Source organism: Eschscholzia californica, unplaced genomic scaffold, assembly GCF_041429995.1.
Source record: "Eschscholzia californica isolate CP2 unplaced genomic scaffold, dmEscCali1.0.p SCAF_6, whole genome shotgun sequence".
NCBI classification, from domain to species: Eukaryota; Viridiplantae; Streptophyta; class Magnoliopsida; order Ranunculales; family Papaveraceae; genus Eschscholzia; species Eschscholzia californica.
The window spans coordinates 43,866,942-43,892,392 of NW_028238483.1; the positions used below are offsets into that span (position 1 = coordinate 43,866,942).

Below are 25,451 nucleotides of genomic sequence, written 5' to 3' on the forward strand. Positions count from 1 at the left end.
AGGAAATTGGTCAATTCTCTTTTGTTAATCAAGTAATCAACATATTAGGACATTTAACCAGGCAGTGCTAAAAGCGCCCCATTTATGTTAAAGAAGCTCATTATTTTGGTTAAGATATTAGGGACTTCATAATGTAACTAATCCAACCAATCCAATCATAATGTACTAGATTGTAATTAAAAAATGGATTCTCTGGGCTGAGTTCTCGAGCCCTAATTTGGATTAATTAAGTTGGTACTTTGGGGTTTATAGTTTTTTGAGGGTAACCAACTCAACGTGTTCTTTCAGTAAGTACAGTTTAACGAACATTAGTTGGTACTGAGGCACTGGTTAGTCTAGTAAATGTTGTTCCTTGGTTTTATACTAAGGTTAAGATTATTGGTTGATGATTTAAAGTTCCGAAAAACAGAAAATGTATAGGCTTCAACATGAGTTTCATCGACCTTCGAAAAAAATTTCAATCTGATTGTTTGTTCTTACTTCGAAAGAAAATGAGTAACACGAAAACGTTGATGATGCACATCATGTCTATTTTAAAAAGAATGAATTTCTAAGTCATTTAAAATGAATGAATTTCTTGGTATCATGTAGATTGTAATCACAAAACTCATCCTCTAGTAAAATCAAGTTTAATCATTTTATATTTTTATTGCTAATGTATTTCAAGAGGTTTCCAATTTCACTCCTTATGAAAAATCTCATCCAAATTTTACTCATTTGTGTGCCCTAATTTTGACATTAGGATGTTCATCGAAAAAAATTGACATTAGGGTATCACATCAATACACATTTGGCATCCACATCTCTTATATTTTCCTCTGCCTCATGGAATCATCAATTTGCAACAATCATTCCAATTTTATTGCTCATTACCCCATTGTTCTAGAGAAATTCTTCATTTTTTTTTCTCTTTAGGATACAGGTGAGTATCTTCTTGATTAGATGTATAATACATAAATAAAATTTATTAGTATAGCGATGGTAGTTAACAACTGAACTAACGGTATAAAATGTTTTTAGTAAAAACGCGATCATTTATCAACAATATTGGGTACGTTGTAACTCGGAAGTATATAAAAGTGGGTGTAACCAAAGGTGGAGAGTGAAATTAAATTTTATATTCTTGCAAAAATATTTATCAAAATCTTAAATTTCAATTACTCCCACTTTTTTAAAATTTTATATTTGTACAATTATAACACAATATTTCAACAAAATCTTTGAGTCCACTAATAAAATAAAATTTAAAGAAGGAAAAAAAAAAAAAAAAAAAATTTCTACCTACTTATTTTTTTTTTTGTTAAGAGGAATTTCTACCTACTTATTGGACGGTTAAGATCATAATGTCAAGCCATCTAGGGTTGTAATACATGTATGTATCAAAACTAGATGTTGTAATTACAGTATTACCCAAAATGTGTTCAATAAAAATAGGGGTATTTTCGACTTTGTACGTCTCACCTCATAAACATAAATAAATCCTCCAAACTCCCTCCTTTTTCTCTCTCTAAAAAACCAGATACTCTCTCTCTCTCTCTCTTCACAGAATCACAGTCCACAGTCTCTCTCTCTCTCTAAAAACGAAGAACGAATTTCTCTCTCTATTCTCCTCCATTGTTTTTCAGATTTCAAGAAGAAGAAGAAATAGGAAAGAAAGTAATCAACTTTGAACTTGAATGGTACGATTACTTTGTGATTTTGATTCTGTTAGATGTGGTTAATCGATCTGTGTTGTTTATTTTATTACTTCATTTTCGAATTTGAGTTTGATTATTCTATACTAACCGTTAAGATTAAGATGGGTTTTTATCTATTACACATTTTGATGTTTTGGGTAAGCGTTTTGACTGTGTTTTTGGTGAATAACTTTGTTTGTGTTAATGGATCAATCAATCAATTACTTGTGATTTTAAAATATGGAATTGAAAATTTGAAATTCAATTGAACTTTTTTAGGGTTTTCAAAATCTGATTCGAATTTGAGGGATTTTTAGTAAAAAACAGAAGAAGAAAATCTAACCTTTTCTTAATCAAATTGAATGTTAATGGGATGCATGTTTCTTTATTGAATCAATTACCAGTTAACCCCTTCTTTGATTTCAAATGCATGTCTTGAATTGATTGTGATAGTGGGTATATTGAGCTTGAAAAGAGAATGATCATCTACAAAAAAAAAGATCGGATTTTTCTTAGGTTTGATTAAAATTAGCCTGAAATGTTAACTGAAACATGAGCTAAAAAATATGCCGGTAATGGCTAAGATTTGAAATATTAGTAACTTAGAGTAGAAAGCAAGTCCTCATGAAGATAGCTCGAGGCTAACTATAAACTCCTATAAGTTGCATGATACTTTACGACCAAGACGGAAATAGACTTATATTGATTTCCTCCTGCATAACGAACTTACCGACATCTTCATGACACGGTATGTTTCGCTATAACGACGTTCTTATACCGACACAGTGACACGTGCGCTTTAGTCATTTAAACTTTGAAAGTTTTAGATGGTCTAAAACCTTCCGAAGTGCTTAGCCAATTTAGAATTGATTTGCTTGGTTTGCCATGAATATTGGCCTATGCTAACAAGCTAGTAATGTACAAACTATACGAACCAGTTTGTAGTTAGTCCTCATCAATTTGGTAAAAGAGAGTGAGTGTGTACTTCAATTTAAAACTATAGAGTGTGGGGGGTCACTATTAGCAAACACTCATGGCAGTCCAAGCTGAGTCTATAGTATTTGATGTGATCTGAATTGGCAATGGATGATTTGACTCAAGAACTTTTAGAAGGAAATGAAAAGGAAGCATAACACTTGAAATATATTTTAGGTATCTCATTAACTAAAGAAGAATTATCAAGATAACTTATGCTTACTGGCTAAAAGTGCTTTCTAAAACAGGATCACTTCTAAACTAGGAAACTAGATCTATCCTAATCTTCTCAATAAATCAAACCTGATCAAATCCTGTAATATACAGCATTACAGAAATACAGTCGAAAGTCAAATAAAAAACTTTAGTAACTGTTAAGTTAGTTGAACATCAATTGTTCAAGGGAACTAGTGTTCTAGTCCCAAAACCAAGCATGACACTCACGTACGAGTGGGTCCTATTTGCTGGCAAGCATTTCGGTTGACCTTATTTATATTCTCAATATCTAATCGAAATTTATGGGCTTATTTAAGAATGAAAACAGTGTAGTGCGACTTTTCTCATAAACAACTCTTACGAGATTTAAAGAAAGTTAATCAGTGTTCGCCCAGTTGGATTTATCAAACTTCTTTGGCAGCTTAGAGAATATGCATACCAATTAAAGCTTACTTTCATATGCAAACTTCTAAGTTTAGTGCTCCTTTTGGTTGCCACTTTCCGCAGTAACTGGTAACTCACTCAAACTTTAGGAATTTTACATTTTGCCGAAAAGGTTGAAATAATAATACTAGCAAGCTACTCCTACACATGTAGATCCAGTAAAGCGAAAAAGTTGAAGACGCAAGTCACAAAATATAGAAGTTGAGTTATATTGCTAAACTTAATTCTACTAATCTTCTTTGAATTAAAGGAGCTAAAAGCTCTTCTTGGTCTTTCTATCTTATTACGGCACCTAAATATGTATTCCGTCACAACCTATCTTAATATCCAAAGATCGGAGAAGAAAACTTAATCCAAGTACAAGGACAGCCCACTTGATTTTACAATTTGATGGCTCGAATTCCAAATGGAGATGACTTTTCGAGTGAGTAAATAAAATTAAGAAAAAGGAAAAATGCAACCCTTAGTTTTCAATATGACGTTAATGGATATCGAAGTTTAAAATATAGTATGTAATTAAAGTTCTTTGTAGTTTCATTCATATGTTGAGTTATTTTCATCTTCGTGTTCTAGTGGGTTTGTGTCATTGTCTTTTTTTTCTTCTCCGTAGGCTTCCTAGCATTTCTCATGTATAGACATGTTTTGGAACTCTTCAAAATTTTCCTTTTTCTACTTGTCTTAAATAGATAATACGATTTAAATATTCTACTTTAGCCCCTCTATTTTTGTAGTTGGTTAATTATGCATAACGCTCAGGCAGATTTCCGCAGGTATAGACGCCATGGGAAATCAAATTTTATGAGTGGTGCCTGTTGTCTTATGATGGAAATATGGACCTTACACAGGACAGTTCGAAGCTCAGAACAGTGTCTACCTCTATGTCAAGGAACTTGTCATTTTCATCCTCAGCATTTGTATCTGCTAGTCAATCACCTTTCTTCTCTCCAAGGTCCCCAAGCTTACAAGGATCCGAATCAGCTAGATCTGACATTCCATATTCGTCCTATGCTTCCATCTTGAATGCTGATACTCTTAGTTCCAGCGTCAATTTTCCAAAACCAGAACCTCTATCAGGTGTTGGGGGTGTTTTAGACAATATTTTACCTGCTCCCGATGTTTGTAATAACAGTGATTCCCAGAGATCCTCACCCCTTGATCAGATTTCAACATCTATTGCAAATTCTGGTAACAGTTCTAGTTGCTTCAGGTATGATGGCGTTGGTCACACCCGAATTAAAGAAAAAGAAAAAAAAGGGGCGAGAAACCAGAAATCAGCTTCATTATTATCAAATAGGCAGAGAAGCTTTGATGTATATATAGGGTTTCATGGGCATAAGCCTTCTCTGGTAAGATTTATCAAATGGTTACGTGCAGAATTGGAGATGCAGGGAATCAGCTGTTTTTCAGCTGATAGAGCTCAGTCTAGGAGCTCTCGAAGTTCTTCTACTGTTGAGAGGGCTATGAATATTTCTACTTATGGTGTGGTAATCCTCTCTACGAAGTCTTTCGGGAATCGGTACAGCATTCTTGAGATAAGAAACTTTCTGGAAAAGAAAAACTTGATTCCAATATTTTTTGATTTGGGTCCTGGTGATTGCCTCCCAAGAGACATAACTGAAAGGAGGGGAGAGTTGTGGGAAGAGCATGGTGGTGAACTGTGGACGTTGTATGATGGATCAGAGATGGAGTGGGAGGAAGCTGTCGATGGTCTTTCACGGGCCGATGAGTGGAAACTGGAGGCCCAAGATGGTAACTGGAGGGATTGTATACTGAAAGTGGTGGTTCTCTTGGCCATGAAGTTGGGGCGAAGAAGTGTAGTTGATAGAGTGAATATGTGGAAGGAGAAGGCAGAAAGAGAGGAATTCCCTTTTCCTCGCAATGAGAATTTCATTGGAAGAAAAAAAGAACTTAGTGAATTAAAACTCATGGTGTTCGGTGATGTTATTGGAGATGCAGACAAAGAATATTTTGAACTAAAAACTAGAAACCGGCTGAAGAATTTGACTGTAAGCGAGATTGGGAACAGTAGAGCGGGAGAAAAATTAGCAGATCGACTAAAGGGGAGGAGCAGTGAGAAAGGGAAAGAGCCAGTAACCTGGAAAGAATCTGATAAGGAAATCGAAATGCAAAATTTAGACATTTGCCAAATACCATTAAAAGATGGTGGAAATCACAGGAGGAGGAGAAGAAGACCATCGAAGATGGTATATGGTAAGGGTGTTGCTTGTGTATCTGGGGATTCTGGCATCGGCAAGACAGAGCTTCTCTTAGAATTTGCTTACACATTTTCTCAGAGATACAAGATGGTTTTATGGGTAGGAGGTGAAACCAAGTACATAAGGCAAAACTATTTGAACCTTTCACCTTTTCTAGACATTGATGTGGGGATCGACAATTCTTCGCTTGAGAAACGCAAAAACAAAAGCTTTGAGGAGCAAGAGGCAGCTGCAATTTACAAAGTGAGGAAAGAACTAATGAGAGATATTCCTTTTTTGGTTATAATTGATAACTTGGAGACTGAGAAGGATTGGTGGGACCAGAAAACCGTAATGGATCTTTTACCGAGGTTTGGTGGAGAAACCCATATTATAATCTCAACTCGCCTTCCCCGGGTTATGAACATGGAACCTCTAAAACTCTCTTACTTATCAGGAGTTGAAGCCATGTCTCTAATGAAGGGAACCAAAGAGTATCCCATGTCAGAAATCGATGCTCTCAAGGTTATTGAAGGGAAACTCGGGAGGTTAACATTAGGCCTTGGTATTGTAGGAGCCGTTCTCTCTGAGTTTCCAATAAACCCAAGCAGACTTCTTGACACCATTAACAGAATTCCGTTACGAGACATGAAATTGAGTCAAATGGACTGTTCTGCTTTAAATCAACAAACCTTTCTCATACAACTTTTAGACGTTTGCTTCTCGATATTTGATGAAGCAGATGGGCCAAACAGCCTAGCCACTAGAATGGTGCAGGTTTGTGGATATTTTGGCCCTTCTTCTATTCCAGTTTCTCTTTTAGCTCTAGCTGCAAACAAAATTCCAGAGAAACACCAACCTGCCAATCTATGGAAGAAGTGTTTATACACAATAACTTGTGGGTTTATCGGATCACACAAAAGAAGGTCAGAATCTGAAGCTTCTTCAATGCTGGTTAGGTTTGGTATTGCAAAAAGTGGAACCAATGACGACTCTATACATGTTCATGAGATAATCAAGCTTTATGCGCGTAAGAGAGAGCTAAATGGAGTCATTCATGCCACAGTTGATGCAATTAGCAACCGTGGGTTTGTTCCGGAGGACTTCAATCATTTATGGGCAGTTTCGTTTTTGTTATTCGGCTTTGGGACTAATCAACCCGTTATTCAATTGAAGGCATCGGAACTGTTAGTATTTGTGAAACGGGTCATTCTTCCGCTTGGTATTCGAACATTTATGACCTACTCAAGATGCAGTTCCGCTCTCGATCTTCTTCGTCTCTGTACCGATGCATTAGAAGCTGCCGAAGAAACCCTAGTGAATAAAGTGGAGAAATGGTTGGATAAATCACTGTGTTGGGGATCAGTCAAGACAGATGCTCAATTGAATCCTTTACTTTGGCAGGAACTAGCATTGATGAGAGCAACCCTTGTTGAAACAAGAGCTAAATTGTTGCTCAAAGGAGGACAATATGATATTGGAGACAATTTAATCAGGAAAGCGTTATTTATTCGGACTTCAATCTGCGGCGAAGATCATCCTGATACAATCTCGACTCGTGAAACTCTGAGCAAAGTCATGAAACATATGACAAGTAGTGAGGTTAGTTAACCTTTTTTTTCTTGTAACATTTTCAGAGTTTCGAGTTCGAAAATAGATAATAGACAATGCTTCTTCTAAACAATAGTGAGTTTGGTCGAAAAATGGAATAACTTATAGATGTGAAATAAAGCTTCTGTGGTAGAATTTCAATAGAGAAAATTATTCATGATATGACTTGATTCTTCTTTCTTCATTTTTGAATCATCTTTATCTCTTCATTTTTTTCTCATCTCTTTGTGTTGCTAGCTTACCAACATGATTTATGGGTCTCCAAGATGACCCACGACTTCCATGGAATCGTCAATCTCTAGATCCACTTCCGAGTGAAAATTGCTTTAGTAAATAGCACCGTTGCGAGTATGTGTGCAGTCGTCATGCCAATAGATGAACTCGATGAAAATTGAAAGTTGATACAGCACAAGATTAGCTCATATGGAGAGATGACTTTAGTCACCCCCTGCTGAGTTGATTCATGTGCTCTACTATAGGGTGGAACTTTCAAAGACGTTTTTGTGACACTTTCACCAACTGTTAGTTCGATTGACACTTTTGCGGCGTCAGGTGGGTGATCTCACCTACGACGCAAGAGTACTTTTGGAAATGCTATTCTCGTGTCGTGTTCTGCAGTACTTTTGGCGACGCCTTTTACTATTAGCACCACTTCTTCAGCCATTTCTAGAGGTGATCCTGAAGTAGTCCTCTTAATAAATGATGGATTTCTACTTCCACTGTGAATTAAACTTGTGACTTTAGGATTTTCGAAGTAAATGCACAACCAACTAGGCAAGCAGTTTTTTTTTGCTTTATCGTCATTTTGCTCTCTAGTGGCAACTGTTTTTGTTACTTTTGGCAACACACTCAGATGGCAACAATAGCGACACTTCTTGCTTCAGTTTCAGCAAGCCAGAAAAGTTTTAAAATAAACCACCCATTAGAAGGGGAAGTCCACAGTTTGAAGCATCAATGAAATGACAAAAAGGTCTGATTCTCATCCACATAATATAAAATACTCATTTGAAGCCCTAGAAAGAAATTTACAAAAAGTAGTTTAGTTTCAAACCAATTTGACCAACAGATACAGAGACAAAGGATATTAATATATGGAGAGTTGAAGCTCATATGAGACATGAGAGAAATGGGGCCAATAACATCAAATGTCCTCAATTGTTTAAAGTACTTCCCTATGTTGACTACCAATAATCATTTGATTTTCAACATGAAGACTAAAATCTCAATTACCCAATTTGATTTCCATCTTCAACAACAAAATTGAAACAAAAAAAGCTACAAAAAAAGATTGAACCCCTCTCTGGTTTTAAAATGTCTGTATCATCCATATATTTCTTTTGACCAAAAAAAAAAGAGAACGAGAACGAGACTGCCTGTATCTGCAGTTGTTGATGTTTGATTACATACAGGAATCAGTAACACAACACCCTCAAAACTAATCTGCAGCAGCCAGCAAGTAAAAATCTCGATTGAAAAAATACCCTTGTTCATGACAAAATCCATCCACCAATGATTTCGTAAACATTTCACGGTGTAAATAACACCCATGAATCAAAATTACTTTCAAATTCTTTGTAGTTTTGACCTCTAAAAGATCGTTGAATCCTCGTCGAGCTTGTACTAGTCTAAGTAAATCCGCTCAGAATTTAGTCGGCAAAATTTGGGTTTAGAATCAAGAGCATTTTGTTTTTGATTCCCGGAATCACTACTCACCAGTTCGATTTCTGATTCATCATCGTCACTATCAATGTCACACGGGGTTATCCGATTTTGATAGCATCTTCGTCGAAGAAGAAACACATTGAAGTAGTAACTCACCAAGGTTTTCCTACTTTTATCAGGGAAGCACCTTAAAGCCTCATCCCAGAAAGACTTTTCCATTGATGGAGGATTTAACTTCACTATTTCATTGAACTTGTTTTCTTCTTCTTTTGTCCAAGACATTGAAACTTCTTCACCCATAAAATGGAATCTCCAATAGTAAAATACCAACCCTAATTCGAGCTTCAGCGTCAATCTCTTTTCCGCGATATGAACTTTAACACATTGAACAGAGCCTGGACTTAAGCAGCTACACGAATCTTGTTTACCTTTTCCAATCGAGTCACTTCCCAAAAGAAAGATTGAGTTTGAGTTTTCCTTCATCAACGGCCAATGTCGTGTTCCTAACCATTTTGAATCACTTTCAGATGGGATTCCTGTCCATTCCGGTAGTTCAGCTTGATGAAGTGAACCGATGGGTACATCCTTTTCCCTCTCATCTTCATCAAACGGATCAAATCTATCTGCATCTTTAGGATCAGAATTGTCAACCGATTTTCGATTAGAGATATCTTTTCTTCCTGCATTTGAGCGAGTTGTACTTGTCTCCAGGTGCTTTTGAGAGGTTATAGATGATTCATGGCAAGCTTTAGATAGAGAAGTTTTACGAAGCCTTTCACTTGATCTTAACTCCGTAGAGCGATCCTCATAAAGTGATGGATGAATTTTCTGCCTTTTCTGCAAGATCAAAATATTCTTGATTACTAGATCTAGATGCATTAGTGAAAATGATGAAAATTTCCATATTTCTATTCTCTAATTGAAAATCGAGAACAAGAATATTGAATCTCAAAGAAATCTCAAACTTAAACAATGATAATAGACAATTCTATTTTGTAACCACTTTTCAATAAATACAAAAAACTAGGTGATTCTATTAGATATGAATATAAAGTTAATGATGGGAAAGTGGCCCATAGTTGTTCAACTTGTGATCAACTTATCAGATTTGATAAACTAACCATTGAGAATTATTTATGCATCATCACATTAACTTAAAGAGAAATTCTAACCTCAAGATGGCATAGGCCAAAGCGAGAACAAAGAGTATTTAAAGAGAATATACTGCCCACCCATAACATTTGTGTGGGTGCCTGTGTCAGTTATACACGATTCAAGCACTTCCAGACATTAGCATCTTCTAACCAAACTAATATACGCAAACATATCTTGTCCTTTACATCATTTATGAAGAGTCTCGAGTGTCACTAGAAATAGTAGAGATCGATAGGATCCAGTCATGAAAAGGTTTCATATTGAAGAGACACGAGCTAAAAAAACATGTAAACTAAGTATATCTACTTCCTTGCTCATGTTTTAACACCATTTGTCACAAAAAGAACCTTAAGAAATAGTATAAATGATATAAACACGAATATACAAACTATAACAACATGAATCAAGATACGAAAATTGTCAATTTCATAAGCAACACCAACTAAACTTGTAATAGTAGAGAGTAGGAAAAAGGGCCCAATAAGTTTACCTGCGAATTTTCACCATCTTTTCTTTGAAAAAGTGTTTTTCGAACTAATAAAAGCATTTTGTTGAACCCTAAATCTCCATTAACTTTCGTCTTCGGAACTTCTGTTAGCTTCTCAACTGGAGAATAACCTGGAGCCTTAGCAATCTCCTTCACCCAACCAAGCATTTCCGAAAAACCTTCTCGTTTTCTCTTCCTACAACTCAAATCTTCATTAACCATTTTTGGATCCAAAATCAACACATCTTCATCATCACCATTGACACAGTTTTTATCATTATCTCCAAGAAGAGAATCTTGTTGCAGTAAGCAATTCTTCTCCTCGACGACATTTGTGTCGGATTCGAGAAACATCTTCCTGTGATCAGATATCTCACCTAAGAAATCTTTGAATTTTGAATCTAACCCAAATAACAATGAAGATAACTTGTCACTACTACTAACCAAATCACAAGAAGATTCACCATTATTATTACCTTGTTCTCTGCAAATTTCTGATACCCATTTCTCCAAAGTAAACAAATACTTGAAGTAAAACAATTTCAGAGATGATGAAACTTCAGAAACAAATCCAGCTTCATTTGCTACTAAACCCCATAACCCATTTTCAGAAACCAAACTGTATCCACCTTTTTCTCTCACTACAGAAAACAATCTAAACAAATCAACAAACTCCCCAGCTCCAAGCATTGCTGGTAAAGGTCGAAAAATTTTAAAAACTGATATCTCTTTCAGATAAACAGGTAGAATCTGATTAAACCAACATTCAAGTTCATTACTATCAATATTAGCAAAACCCATCATCAATATCAAGATTCTAAACAAAACCCATTTTTCAGAAGACGATTTTCTTTCAAACCCACTAAGGATTTCGATTTCTTTTTCAAGTTTGATTCGAAATTTTAAATTTGAAATCAAGAAAAAGAGATAAGAAATCAGAAATGCGTACCTATGGAGTTTGTTTTGTTTGTTTGAAGAAGACGAAGATTTAGTGGGGAGCGATGATCGGAGGCGATAGAGAATCTCGCTCTAAAGAGAAAACCTCTTTCTCTCTCTCTAAAAAAAATTTCACGTCCCGCGCTTTCTCCCTCGATGAAGTCGTGAGCGAAAAAAAACCCAAAATCAGGAGAGGGTTTTTGTGAATTTTGAACAGATATAGACCCTCTAATGAAAAATTTGTGTTCTTTTGGGGATGGGAAAGGGAATCGATGGAAAAGGGGGAGAAGTCCTTGAGAGATAGTAAGAGTTAATTATTTGGGGAAGTGAGATGCTTTTATTGATACAACAAACTTACCACGATCTTCTGATCGTGTGATTTTCAGATACGTACTGAGATTTACAGAAGAACGACTCGTTTTGATTAGTAAGTTGTTTTAATAGCGCCGTTGTATTTGGAATACGACCTAAAGTTGGTGGCTAGGGTAGAATAAGAAAAAAAAAATTATAAACGGATTTTTATTGAGAGACTGTAAATTGATCCAAACCCTAATTATTGGAAATATTGCTCATGTGTTTAATGGAAATAACTCAAAGGGTATTTAAATAAAAAATATTTTCTTCGTATTGAAAGTTATTATATTGCGAAAATATCAAACTTTTGGGTGAATCTAATTATGATTTTCTTTATAATTATTTTCATTACTTCAACGGCCAGATTTACATCATTTCCTTAGCCCTAATTTTAGGGTTTTTAAACAACTCAAAGCTCATATTACATCAAAGATCTTATTATGTCAATTTTCCTATCATCACTCATGGTCTCATGTTTAGGGTTGTTTTGTTTCTACATTTTCTCCTATTTAAGTCATGATTTTTCTAAGGAGGGTATAATCTGTGCCACTAGGCACGGACAATTCTATCAAGGGCCCCTTCTATCAAATGCGTAATCTTAAATCGAGGAGATAAGTTTGACATGTGAAATCTTAGCTCTTGAAGAGGGCGTGAGGATAAGTGTGGGAGGTATAATCTCAACTCTTAAAATAAGTTTGGGAAATGTAATCTTAACCATTAAAGTTGGTTTGAATATAAGTTTGAGACATATAATTTTAATCCTTAGAGACTAGTATGAGACGTGCAATTCTCGTAATCGAAAATGAAGATATATTCTGAAAAAGATACCCTCTTCCCTTATTATATAGATAACTCAATGTTCAATTCTCTACATCATTAGTATGGACTTCGAATTTCGAAGTTAAAAATAGGAAAAGTTTATGATTTAACACGTAAGTAACTAAGGGTATATATTTGGAAAATCCTAATTATAGTGCTTATAATTAACTTTTAGGTTCTCTCAACTCCATATGACACAAGTAGAGTCATAATCTTTTAGAAACAAGACAATTTTTTGGGGTGCAAAATTTTAAAGAGAAATTATAAACCTTGAACAGATATAGAATCCTCTAACGAAAAATTTAAGTTGTTTTGAAATGGAATTGGAAATCCATGGAAGGGGAGAAGTCCTTGAGAGTTAATTATCTGGGGAAGTGAAGTGTTTTTATTAATACACAAACTTACCACGATGTTCTAGTTGTGTGATTTTCAGATACGTACTGAGATTTACAAACGAGCGACTTGTTTTGATTTGAAAGTTGTTGTTTAATAGCGTTATTGTTATTGGAATACTATGACCTAAAACTGGTGCATCTCTTGCAGAGTAAGAAAGAAATAATAAGGGGATTTTGTTGAGAGATTGTAATTGATCCAAATCCTAATTAGTGGAAATATTGTTTCTATGTTAAATAGAAATAACTCAAAGGTTATTTAGACAAAAGAATATTGTTGTCTTATCAAAGTATCATATTGAGAAAACAACTGACCTCTAGATTAGTATATTTATGATTTTCTGTATCGATTATTTTCTGTCTGTTTCTGTAGATCGTGTTTACTTCATCCGCTAGTCTGAAACTCATGTTGCATCAAAGATCTTCTCATTTCAATTTTCTTATCATTACTTATGTTCTCACAGTTAGTTCTCCCATCTCTAAGTCATGGGTTCTTTTATGATTCTAATAACTTAATGTTGAATTCTCTACATATCCAAGATCTCCCAACTCCATAGGACACAAATAGAGTCATAATTTTTTTTTTTCATATTTTGGGATTAGATGTTTAATCCTGCAACCCAGCTGTCAGCAGTATTGATTTCTCTATATCTCAGGGTAAAAGTCAAAAGTATAAATGTAAAAACTTTCAGCCTTTCTCAACATAAAAATAAGTAATTTTTTAGTTATTTGATAGAAAGGTAAATAAGTTAGTTTAGTAATGGCAATACCTCCGACTCCAGTTTAAGTTTTACTTCTACTACCGCGTCAAAGCGTCCACCGCAATACCTCCACCACAAAGACCACCACCATACCACCATCACCGTACCTCAACCTCCATCACCACCGCCACCACCATCGCACCTCGGCCACCACCACACTTCAACCATTACACCGCCATGTCTTAACCAACACCACTATCAAACCTCAATTACCATTCTTCAACCACCACCATATTTCTAACACCATTGCTATGTATATTTCCACGCTAACTACTATTATATCTCCACCACTGTACAAAAGTATTATCACCTTGACCACAACTTCACGACCAGGCCACCGCCACCATCACCAATCATCACCAAAATAACAATTTAATAAAAATCAAATACTTTAATTTATAAAGAAAAAAAACTTACAATTAGACAAAGGGTACGAAATTAACTTTGTAAGTTTTAACTATTATGGACCTTTCAACGAAGAAGAAAGGTAATAATTATGGCAAACACTTCAATAAATTTGCACTTCACTGAAGCAAAAGGACTTCTACTAGAATTCGAATAAACTTCTACTTTTGCTTGTCAGCCGACTGAATTGAACATTACATTATTTCAATCATACCAACTTCATGAAATTTTAAAGGTGCAATTAGTTATTTACCCAGAGATGACTTGAACCTGTTATCCGTGTTGAAGTATTAATCTTTTTTTTCTACTTCATATATTAAAACAGGTCAATCGTTTACTTGGGTGATTAGTCTGGTCGTTCACAATTTGATAAAATATCAATTCTTAGGGGGGAGAATTTCAAAAAATGATATGGTTTGAATTTTTGTTAATAACTTTGCAAACAACCAAAGGATGTTTCAGTAAGTATCATGAGAAAAATAAACTGAAAAGGGGTTGCGATACCGCCCACTTCCAACTATTTTTTTCTTAATTTTTCAATAGTGACTGGTTCTTTATATCCTAACCCAAATAAAAATACTAGCTCTCCTGTATTTTTGTTATTTTCTTCATATGTCTAGTTGCATATGGTGTTAGCCAAAAATAACATATTTTGCCTGTATGACGATGTTGGAACCTAGTATTACAAAAATCTAGTCCCCTTCGGGTCCCCTTGAGTCGGATCTCTCTGAGACAAAAAGAAGTGTTTAAAAAACCAAACGATGACGGATTTAATCTTTTGTGGTTTTACTTAAAAGTTATGGGGCGAGCAAAGATATCCCTTGGACAAGAGGATTGAATAAACTACTTTAATTGAGTAGCTTAAATTTAATGGAAATTTCATTTATGTATAGCTTATTTGTAATCAAATGTCAAAAATATCTGCTTGTTTAGTCCGTAATTGTTAATAAAAAGAGTTTACGAATGAGTCAATCATTAAATGAGTTAATGAAGTAGTGATCCTTCTAATTTTAGTGTTGGAAATGAGGAAGAGTTGAAAATCATTGAAGAAAGAATACAAGGATATTGAAATCCTCTGTACAAGTCATCTGTAAATCCTGCCAAAATTCCACATACACTCACTCCTCCTAATTGTATGTACAGACCTTTTTCTTTCATAAGTGTGTACTTCTCAACATTTGGTTCCCTCAATAATTTACAAGGACTGGTCATCTTTTAGGAGCCCACAAATGGGCTTGTCTTGGAATTCTATTAATTCGAGGGACTTTCTATGGATTAGCATGAAATTTCGACCAGAAACCCAAAAGTTATTTAAACAAAAGTATTAAAAGATTATCATATTGAAAAAAGATCCAATTTCTAGACAAATCTAGTGACGGGTTTCTTTACTATTATTATTTTCATACCTGTCTATAGGTCGTGCCAATGGCAGAGTTTTACATCACTTCCGGACCTGTAAAATTTTACGGTTTCATGGCAACTTCGTTTTTTTTTTTTTGTTAAAAATATTGAAACTATGTAAATGTTGCGTCAAACATCTTTTTTCGCGTTAAATTTCCTCTCATGCTTAGGGTTGTTTTGTTTCTACATGTTCTCCTCCTATCTTAAGTTACCATGATATGACATGTAGCCTAATAAAATCTTATTCATAGTGACTATTAGTAGTATTTAAGTTTTAGGTTATCCCAACTGCACATGACACGTATTTCAACAAAAAAAAAAACTGCACATGACACAAGTACACTATGGGAATAAATGTTTATATATTGATTTCTCTATGTCCCCAAGCCAATGTTACAACAAGTCAAAAAAAGTATTTAATGCTTTGGGCGTCAATTAAACATTCAATTGTGTCTTCAATCCTACCAACTTCCATCAAATTCTACTACTAGTTAGTTATTGACCCAGTGAGATGACTTGAACCCTCCTCCTATATCATTCCTTACAAGTACGGGGTGGGGGTCTAATGAAAATCTCCTTCCAAGGCCAAGGGGAGGATTGTTTAACTTACTACTTTAATTGATAGATAATGACCTGAGCATTCGTATCCATCTTCCAGTTTAACCAGCAAATTAGCAATGATTTATTGGAGCATTCATAATAAGGTTATAACTAGATATAGAGAAAAGTGGGAAATAAGCAAAACTGATGATATTCATGTTGTGTGGTCTCTTTTCTCTATTACACTGTAAACCCTAAATGGGTCTGAACTAGAAAACACACTTGATACTTTTAGTATGCAAAAATCCAGATTGAAACTGAAACGACCCGAACAATGTTTAAAACCCTGGAATCCAACCGACAATTATTACCATCATTTTTGTGTTTCGATCATCTTGCACTTGACTGATACAGATATATTTCCATTTCTAAAACTTTCTGAATCCTATACTTTAACTGTATGGTCGAAAATCATTACCTGCATCACAATGGAGAAGCAAAACCTTTGATCCATTAGAAAGGCATATATAAGCAATAGAAATATATAAATGACTACCAGAATCTAGTAGTCATGACCTAGCAAGGAAGCAAAAGTTGCAGGAAATGTATATGATTAGTACCTCATCACATACGGGGCAGGTATCGCTTCTTTCCATCCATTCGAGAATGCATGAAAGATGGAAATGATGTTTGCACTTTGTAATAATTCTTGGGTTCTCATCATCATACTCTGGGTAAAGGAGAAAAACAATGAAGTTAAATAGACACCACATTTAGTTCGAAAATGCCAACGAAATAGCTTAAATTCTATAACTTGCGACAGTTGGAAGGATAGAATTGATGCGGGCTTCAACTGGATCTTAGAACTATCGATATACCCTAAACAAATTTTGTAGTTCTTACCACGGTTCTTGGTTGTTTTTTTAGTGGATCAAAGTCTGCAAATGAATTTTATTTGTGTTAGTTCTATAGTATGAGTTTTCTTGTCCATTTACCTTGCTAAAAAATCAGATCTTAAAACTAGTGTTTTTCCAAATTCAAACTTATTTCTTGAGCTGAAAACACATTAATTGGAGAAAAAGCCTAAATTCAAAATCAAACCGATTATATATATAAGAGCATGCAAAAACAATTAACTATACACGCAAACGATTTCAATATCAGGTAGCAGAGGTGACGGAACAAATAGATGCATAAGAAATAATGCATTTTTCAGTTTAATAGGAACGAGGTTTACCATCAAGGCAGGTGGGGCAGACATCATCTTCTTCTACTAGTGAAGCAACATATTCACTCAATTTTGAAGGTTCATTGGTCTTCTTTGGAGAGGAAGGTATAGAATCTGCTTCTTTTGTGCAATCTAACACATTCAGAGAACCTGCTTCAATCACAGTTCCACTTATTATAGTTTTTTCGACAGAACCAGATTCTTCTGTTTTAGTAGCTTCATCGTTCTTATCATCTATCCTTGCCAAAGTGTTTGGCGGTGTTTGTGGACGTCCCAAATCTGTGTCGTAAGGAATTGGTGCAGGAGGAGATCGATATGTGTCAGGTGTTGACGTGTCGAGATTAGTATCAACCAGGAATCCTGGTGACAGTGCAGAGATTGCACTAAAGGGTGAAGACGAAGGATGACGCTCTTCTATAGCTTGTGGACACTGCATTAATAGTCAAAACTCAAAAAACATCTGAAGTGATTATATTACGAGTCCACTCCAAACAGCCCAAAACACTTACAAATACTTACATGTTGACTACTACTATTATTAAGGTTTAAATAAGATTGAAACAATTGACAGCATTATTGATCCGTACAGAAATCATCGGCTGTTTCATTTTTTAGTATAGCCACCGCAATTAACTCTAGGTACAGGATTATATGGAAAAAAGTGATCAAACATTTCTTCCTCAGTCATTGGTCAAATAAGTTATGAGATTAGCAGACTGAGTCCTGTTACCCAGAAGCTAAGATACGACGATCATAAGCATTTCCCGTCCATAATCTCAATTTCGTTACAAGCATATAACAAAACTTAGCCTAGAACAGAAACTAATCTGATAAAAAACAACCATATCAGGAAAGAAATCTGCAAGAACAGTCACAAGCAGATAACTGAAAGGCAAACTGAGTAAAAAAAGAAAAGACGAGAATATCGCTTATAGGAGGGTTCATTGAAAGAAAATAGAGTTGAAGTATGGCGATAAAACGAATAGAATAGCTATAAGTCTATAAAAGTACAACATTTGATGTGTTGGAGGAGATTTAACTGACATAATAGTAGACTGGAGTTCCGTCCAGTTGAGCTCTTCTGGAGGAACAACAACAGCAACCACCCATTTTCTTCAATTATATTAGCTGAAAAACGGTAGGCAATTGGTGCATTTTTATCCTGTAAGAGAGAAGAAGATACAATTAGATAGAAGATAAGTTCCACAAGGTAAAGCGTACTAATAATATTAAACAAAACTGCAATTGCAACAAAGGCCGCTAAAACAAGAACATAACATCAAGTAAACTATTATTGAACAAATAAACCTAACATGATCTGTTATTAGCTTTAACATGCTGCACCTAAAAGCCAAAAAGTGTGTAATTTTCTACAGATTCTCCAATTGGCAACAAAATCTTACTAGGGTTTCTTAAACCTTGACGATATAAGCAAACAGAATATCTCATATCGGATGTCCCTCAAACCCGTAAACTATATGTTCTGTTGAACTTAACCTATGTACTTCCAACTCCTATCAAGGTGAATCTCCATAGTGATAGTGTGTGCCAAAATTTGTAATTGGCCATTCTTCCCTTTTATCAATTTTCATCCAAGCTAGCTAGGTACTAATAAGTAGAAACAAAAATTCGATATCCATACTGATTTACTTGTTTAAGGGTTTAACAAATTAAAAAAGAAAATTAAGAACTTGAAATTCCTAATAAGACACATCAAGTGAACCAAACTAAAACCTACTTAACAAAAATTACCTACCATGAAAAGCTTTAAACTAAGTTAGATATCTGATCAACCATAACTACCCAAGAATTTAGGGCAAACTATTCAACTTAACTCAACTAAAAGATCAAGAAGGTCATCATTTACACTCTTATATATACACACAAAATTAGAATTCACTAAGCAATACTGTACTATAGACATTTGAATTCCTACAAAAAAACCCTAACTTAACACAAAATTGTGAATTTTATGTTATAAAATTTACGAATCCCCATTTCATTGAGAATCAAAATGAAGCAAAAGGGAAGAATAAGCTTTAACAACAAAACCCTAATTAACAGAAGAGTTTTAAAGAGAGGGAAGAACAAACCCTAACTACTTGGATGGTGGTGGTGGTTCAGTATCTACTCTATCTCTCATTCCTTCTCCTCCTTCCAGGAGGATCACTTCATAACACCACTCAGAATTTTCCTTTCCCTAATAAAGGAGGCCTATTTTGTATTAGCCCCTATAAAATATAGATAATTAGAATGATACACCTTTCTAATTTGTCAAATGAACGAGATACCCTTGACCGTTTGTCAATATTAGTCTTCTTAAGAGTTGCACAAAATGATTTTGTGCTAGACACATATTTTGTTGAAGTTCTATGTGAACGAACATGATTAAGAGAGAAAGTAAAATTATATTCGTCCACATACTTTGGTCGGGATTTCGTCGAAATACAGACATACAGAACTTCAAGAGAGAATGTATTCTCACTTCCCCTCAGAGAAAATTGAAGATTCTGTTTGTCCACGTGCTTAGGTCGGGATTTCATCGAAATCTAGGTTGGACGGAAGATCCCTATTGTGAAAATAAAATTTGCTCTTTCTTAATTCTCACTCAACCCTACCAACGCTTTGTGCTATACAAGGTTCATTCTCACGAAAATATATAAATAAAAGGTTGAGTTAAATCAAATTAAATATGTTAAAAACTAATAAAAATGTGAGATTAGGATCTATTACCACTCAAAAACTGAGGTAAACGAGTTTTGCCATTTGTGGACAATGAGAGTTTCACTTATTTATTGAAATAATGAAGACATTGTGATGATTAATTTTTTGTTTCCAAGTAAAATTATTCTTAATCATAAAATTATTATTTAGAATATCTAAAAGAATCAAAGTTTTGAACGAGCTAGAAGAGAAAAGAGATGAACCGTACACAAGTAGGATGAGACACACTGAATTTTACAGAGTGGGGGACCATGGAATAATTGAGGACCTAATAATCATGCATGCCACTCTAAATTTTCTCGTGACACACGTGATGTTAATACTAGTTTATCATCTTAGCAATGAGTAAAAAAAAGTTGATTCGTACCATTACTACATTTTTTTTCGTGATTTATTTCTTTTGTATGAAGTTTAGAGAGGAGGGAGATGACAGAGAGTCGAGAGAAGTGGTTGATCGATGATGGTGGTAGTGATGAAGATGGGTGTTTTAGCCAAATGTAGGGAGTTTCAAAATTGTTGAATACGATAAAATAAGCACGATAATTGTCAAATTTACATTGGCCTAAAGTCCATTTAATTACTTTATTTATATCCAAGTTCAATAATCTCGGATTTGCACTTCCATAGTATGGAGCCTGAGATCTCTGACTTCGCAAAGTAGATGCACTACCTGCACTACCAATTGTTGGAGTATTGTTGCCTTGTTGGCCCATCTGAACCTGCTGGATGGGGATATATGTTTCCTTTTAAGGAAGGGCATTTATTGGTTCCTGTAAAATACTACTATCACAGAACCAATACAGCAATTCAAGAACAAGATCCCAAACCACTATAAAAGCTTCCCTTTCTTTTTCAAAGTATTAATTTTAAACAACCCGCTTCATTTCGAAACCCTTTACTGAAACCAGATTCATCAACTGAAGAAGCATCACATATATATATATATATATATATATATATATATATATATATAGAGAGAGAGAGAGAGAGAAACAATAACTCTTACTAAAGGAGTTAAATCAGACATATATGAATGATAAATGAAGGCACAATTAACTTCGTCTTCCGCACACATTACATGGTTAGAACTAAATTCTTCTGCAGTTAAGCAGCCGAAGATTCGGTTTATAATTATATATATATATAGGTTAAGCTAATAGGTTTTAGGTATTATACATGTGAAGTAGTCGAATTCATTGAGTACCTCGCCCCACAGGAAAAAAGACGCATACTTCATAGCTTAAGTACTCGTCGAGTTGTTACTCGTGCATCTGCCCGAGTCTCCTAGCCGCATTAATGAATTCCATGATCACTTCGTGCTCATCCAGCTTCTGTCGTATCCATGACCCATTCGAGAAACAGAGACAAATAGGTATTAGACTATTAGGTATCAGCTCTGCTACTTATACACACAAACACAGATAACATATATATATATATAGAGAGAGAGAGAGAGAGAGAGAGAGAGAGAGAGAGAGAGAGAGAGAGAGAGAGAGAGAGAGAGAGAGAGAGAGAGAGAGAGAGAGAGAGAGAGAGAGAGAGAGAGAGAGAGAGAGAGAGAGAGAGAGAGAGAGAGAGAGAGAGAGAGAGAGAGAGAGAGAGAGAGAGAGAGAGAGAAGAGAGAGAGAGAACCTGCAGTAGGAAGTGACGCTGGACTATCTCAACGATCTGATCCTTACTTGGATTAGGATTAGAAGGTACCTAAAAGACACCGACAAAGATGCATTTTACATACATAGTTTCATTCACATTTGAAATTTTAAGCATATAATCAAGTGGGGGTAAGGCGCAAAATAACAAATATTATTTCATATCGCCAAGGGACGAATTAATCGACAATATAACCCGAAGATTAACTTTACATAAGCTTGTACGGCAAAAGTTGAAGAAACTTACTAGGTTATAGTGTTTCATGTATCTCCACAACGAATTTGTCCCTAGTTTTGCTAGGTTCACCTTCTGCTAAAACATTCAACCATTAGTAAAAATACGTATAGAAGGAATGGTGAATTAAACTGCACGAATAAGAACTTTTCTATTAAGGATATTCTCACCGATGGTTTGCGAGTATTTGATTGGCCAATGTCTCTATAATTCATCCGGCTTTGCGGTTTTACAGATGAAATCCATGGCTTTGAATGTCGAATCCTTGGCTTACTTGGCTTGTGAAAATCAATACTACTTGCTGTCCGAGGAAAGAGATAGAATGTGAGAACTTTAGGGAGAAAGTAAGAATAGCTCTGATTAAACATATTAATGGAGTTTGATCTTCAAATACTAAAATTAGATAAAGAAGACTTACAAAAGTCATTTTCTTTCTCGCCCACATCGGAGCTACTACAAGAGTTGCCGAAAAAATGATCATCGTCGTCTTCTTCGTTCCCTGTCGGAGGTTCCAAAACACTCAAAGCATTCCTTTGTAGCTTCACTTCCACCCCATTTTTAAGAACCTTAAACCAAAAGGAAACTCATAAGAACAATCTTACCAAATCCATTGCAAAATTGTTCTAAAATCTAAAAAATGATAAACAACCATCTAAGAATCCAAGAAGAATCATGAAATCCCCCAAGAAAGGTAACTACATAGAGATCTTGTGGTTAGCCAAATTGAGGAAAACGGCACCATCATTCCCGATTTTGAACCTCATTTCTATATTAACATCTTATTTCATCATAAATTGGCTAAAAGATTTAGGGTTTTTTCAATGGATAAGAATCATAGCTATAGAAAACAATCATGGGAAAGTGAAGAACAAAAGATTACCAGCCAATGCCATCCACCAAGGCCAACAGCTTTCTTCACTACTCCTTGCAAACCCACTAACACGGATTTTGTTCGATTGTTTCCGGTTACTATAACTTTAGTGTGTCTAGGAAGAACAGAGAGTTCTTCATCACCACTTTCTTCACGACAAGTAGACAGAACTCTAGAAGAGCATACTTCTGCTTCCAACATTTTCTTTATATAAACGGTTCCTTCCATAATCTTCGATAAACAGTCTGCGAATATCAAAAGATCATTAACCCAACAACTTAATCTTCATGATCCGACTATACCCCCAATTCCTATCTCAATCCCATTAAGCTCACTCTAATAGAAAGCCTAATAAATTCAGATTGACAATGAAGTTTTTCAAATGATCAAATCTTGTTATCCCCAATTGAAGTTCTACCCTGCAAAAATATCAAAACCATATATGAAAATGAGAAATTAAAAGTTACCCAAGTAAGAATTTTAACCTAAAATGATGTAAATGTGCATACTTTCATCAATGAGGAGGATACATGAGTTCTGATGTGAAGTTAATGAAGTAATTTATAAGTCTCATGAAGAACCCTAAATTAAATTTTGATATCCAATAGACAAATACCCAATTCTTCTGTCAGAATTTAGGTTCACGGACTTGACATGGTACTCATTAATAACGAAAGAGCATGAATATCTCTGTGTGATTAAAAACCTGCAAAAAAAATGTACAATTTTGTAAGTTTTCACCATTAAAACAAAAGAAGATAATCTTTTCAGCTATAATGCAAGATCTAATAAACAATTAAAATCAAATTCAATTACTAAAAGAAAAGTCAAATCCAAAATCATAACCCACCCAAGAAAAAAAAAAAGTAAAATCAAAAAGGTAAAATCTTTAAACATAAACAAATATTAAAATCAAAACCCACAAAACAAAACCCTAGATTTTTTTTTGACTAAGAACAAGTACAACAATTACTAAGATCCATAAGTGTAAAACCTAAATGCATCAATACCCAAGAATCATAAACACTATATGAGTAATTACCACATAAGAATTTCAGTAATTTGTCAACTATGAGATCAAATTAACCGTTAAAACTCCCATGAAATGCAAGTGGATCAAGAAATATATCCGTTAGAGATGTTTGAAGATAAAAAAGATTGGATTTTGAAGATGGGTTTTGATGAAAGAGAAGAGATCTGTAAGAAATTGAAGGATTAGAATGGGTAGAAGATCATCAAAGTGTAAAAGGTTAGAGAGAGAAGAAAGTAGAGAGAGAGAGAGAGAGGAAACCAACACAGTAAATGCTTACCAACTGCCAATGAAACGACTCATCTAACACACAGTACTACGCTCATGATTTTGTGAAAACTGTGAAAGATTTGGACTTACCGGATATAGCCGGTTAAAATGACTTCCTTGGATTCCCGCCCAAAGCTTGACTAGAGTTGACTGCTTTTTTTTTTTCCTTTGGCTTGGCATGTTGTTAAATTCAGCTTGACTTTGATGTGGGGGTTCAAGGTTGGTAGACTTGCATTATTTGGAGTAGAGATATTTATACACTAGTTCACTTGGAGTGGACTTCTAAATAGTACTCCCTAGTCCCATTTTTGGGAGTACAATTTAAACTTTGAACTTTCGAGGAAATTCGAGTTAAGCCCGTATATATTCTTAGCTAAAGTGCATACTAGTTTGTAATTAACAATGCTCATCCAATTTTGTTTACATCTTTGCGTCTCCAACTACAAAGTGTGAAATTTAAAGTTTATTGTTTAAAGCTTCATTCAACCTCTCATTGTAAATAGCACTGTGATGAATTCCATTACGAGCATGAAGTATAAACGAAATTGGACCATTTAGGTGGGTTGTTCATAAGTTCTAACTTAGGTGAGTCCTTTCCGGAGTATAATCGTCTTGATAACGTGTTGTATATTTTGTCTGACTCAACTTATGTGGTCATGCCTTCATCAAAAAAAAAACTTATGTGGTCATGAGATGCCAAACCATCTTTATATTTTTTGTTGCAAGACCAAACCATCTTACCTGATGTTTGAGAATTGTAGCAAGACAACTACTTTGTCTCGGATGATGTACGTTAAAACAAAAGCTCTGACACGTGGGTTCCAGTTTTTTATCAACTTGTTGATATTTAGGAGACAGGAGTTATTAGCCAAGCCAGAGCCATCAAAGCCAAGCCAGATATCTCTAGAGCCGATGAGAGGGGAAACCGGGAACTAGTTTTTGAAAGAAAATAAAGTAGAGAAGAAGTACGGACACGTGTCGGAGTACGAGCGGATGGATCTTATCGGGTTGAAAACCGTTTTATAAATGAAATTTGAAAAGAAGTTTGAAATCCGTTTAGGCAGCTGGCGCGCACTTAAAAGTTAAAAACACTTAAAAAAGTTAAAAAAAACAAACACCTCCTTATCCGTATACACATATACTACGTGGTAATCGAATTCAAACTCAAAAATGTGAGGGCGCACATGCTCGCATGCTCTTGTGTTCTTTGCCTTTTTTTAAACTGGGCCCTCATTACTCAACCCTAGGCCCATATCTAGTAGACTCACTCTTTACTTACTAGTATTAAAAATGTCCTCTCCAATCATTACACAAATTTACATGAAAAATCATCTTTACTCAGAGGTTGGTGCAGCATCATTTCGACTAATACTTTCTTTTATGTTCAAATTCTTATCTCTAACTCTTCCTTCCAA

General features: G+C 35.0%; 4 protein-coding genes across 10 annotated transcripts; 1 reads left to right on the forward strand and 3 right to left on the reverse strand.

Annotated features, from left to right (window-relative positions):
* The first annotated feature begins 1,409 nt into the window (after positions 1-1,409).
* On the forward strand, positions 1,410-7,279 carry LOC147535397 (uncharacterized). 2 transcript variants are annotated; one of them, XM_086645660.1, is made up of 2 exons: positions 1,410-1,679; positions 4,082-7,279. In XM_086645660.1, exon 2 carries the CDS (start codon positions 4,142-4,144, stop codon positions 7,115-7,117), a length of 2,976 nt encoding a protein of 991 aa, XP_086501786.1. In that variant the 5' UTR covers positions 1,410-1,679; positions 4,082-4,141; the 3' UTR covers positions 7,118-7,279. The 2 variants fall into 2 exon arrangements, with proteins under 2 accessions (XP_086501786.1, XP_086501785.1); XM_086645659.1 differs by having other exon boundaries at positions 1,455-1,679; positions 4,072-7,279.
* Positions 7,280-8,235: 956 nt separating this feature from the next.
* LOC147535398 (AT-rich interactive domain-containing protein 2-like) lies at positions 8,236-11,965 on the reverse strand. 3 transcript variants are annotated; one of them, XM_086645662.1, is made up of 4 exons: positions 11,371-11,965; positions 10,898-11,062; positions 10,425-10,779; positions 8,236-9,616 (listed from the first exon to the last, which is right to left on the reverse strand). In XM_086645662.1, the coding sequence occupies exons 2-4, from the start codon at positions 10,924-10,926 to the stop codon at positions 8,738-8,740; spliced, it is 1,263 nt and encodes a 420-aa protein (XP_086501788.1). In that variant the 5' UTR covers positions 10,927-11,062; positions 11,371-11,965; the 3' UTR covers positions 8,236-8,737. The 3 variants fall into 3 exon arrangements, with proteins under 3 accessions (XP_086501788.1, XP_086501787.1, XP_086501789.1); XM_086645661.1 differs by having other exon boundaries at positions 10,425-11,113; positions 11,371-11,932; XM_086645663.1 differs by lacking the exon at positions 11,371-11,965 and having other exon boundaries at positions 10,898-11,076.
* Positions 11,966-16,217: 4,252 nt separating this feature from the next.
* LOC147535399 (putative E3 ubiquitin-protein ligase RHB1A) lies at positions 16,218-19,533 on the reverse strand. Its single transcript, XM_086645664.1, has 5 exons — positions 19,351-19,533; positions 18,302-18,419; positions 17,267-17,687; positions 16,650-16,759; positions 16,218-16,507 (listed from the first exon to the last, which is right to left on the reverse strand). Exons 2-5 carry the CDS (start codon positions 18,365-18,367, stop codon positions 16,475-16,477), a joined length of 630 nt encoding a protein of 209 aa, XP_086501790.1. The 5' UTR covers positions 18,368-18,419; positions 19,351-19,533; the 3' UTR covers positions 16,218-16,474.
* A 1,433-nt stretch (positions 19,534-20,966) lies between these two features.
* LOC147535400 (uncharacterized) lies at positions 20,967-24,109 on the reverse strand. Of its 4 annotated transcripts, none has more exons than XM_086645666.1 (8): positions 24,047-24,109; positions 23,246-23,442; positions 22,746-23,155; positions 22,284-22,431; positions 22,036-22,166; positions 21,878-21,940; positions 21,614-21,682; positions 20,967-21,312 (listed from the first exon to the last, which is right to left on the reverse strand). In XM_086645666.1, the coding sequence occupies exons 3-8, from the start codon at positions 22,962-22,964 to the stop codon at positions 21,241-21,243; spliced, it is 702 nt and encodes a 233-aa protein (XP_086501792.1). In that variant the 5' UTR covers positions 22,965-23,155; positions 23,246-23,442; positions 24,047-24,109; the 3' UTR covers positions 20,967-21,240. The 4 variants fall into 4 exon arrangements, with proteins under 4 accessions (XP_086501792.1, XP_086501791.1, XP_086501794.1 ...); XM_086645665.1 differs by having other exon boundaries at positions 23,779-24,109; XM_086645668.1 differs by having other exon boundaries at positions 23,353-23,442; positions 24,047-24,069.
* Between the last annotated feature and the right edge of the window lie 1,342 nt (positions 24,110-25,451).

Excerpts from the sequence above, each read along its gene's own strand:
- LOC147535400 (XM_086645666.1), bottom strand. The coding sequence starts at position 22,964 with ATGGAAGGAACCGTTTATATAAAGAAAATGTTGGAAGCAGAAGTATGC. Across the intron at positions 22,432-22,745 it reads TTGGTGGATGGCATTGGCTG|GTTCTTAAAAATGGGGTGGA; the intron begins GTAATCTTTTGT and ends TTTTGGTTTAAG. Across the intron at positions 21,313-21,613 it reads AGCGTCACTTCCTACTGCAG|AAGCTGGATGAGCACGAAGT; the intron begins GTTCTCTCTCTC and ends TGGATACGACAG.
- LOC147535398 (XM_086645661.1), bottom strand. The coding sequence starts at position 11,111 with ATGCTTGGAGCTGGGGAGTTTGTTGATTTGTTTAGATTGTTTTCTGTA. Across the intron at positions 9,617-10,424 it reads AAGATGGTGAAAATTCGCAG|AAAAGGCAGAAAATTCATCC; the intron begins GTAAACTTATTG and ends TTGATCTTGCAG.
- LOC147535397 (XM_086645660.1), top strand. The coding sequence starts at position 4,142 with ATGGACCTTACACAGGACAGTTCGAAGCTCAGAACAGTGTCTACCTCT.
- LOC147535399 (XM_086645664.1), bottom strand. The coding sequence starts at position 18,367 with ATGGGTGGTTGCTGTTGTTGTTCCTCCAGAAGAGCTCAACTGGACGGA. Across the intron at positions 16,760-17,266 it reads CTGCCCCACCTGCCTTGATG|AGTATGATGATGAGAACCCA; the intron begins GTAAACCTCGTT and ends TCCTTTACCCAG. Across the intron at positions 16,508-16,649 it reads CCTGCCCCGTATGTGATGAG|GTAATGATTTTCGACCATAC; the intron begins GTACTAATCATA and ends ATTGTGATGCAG.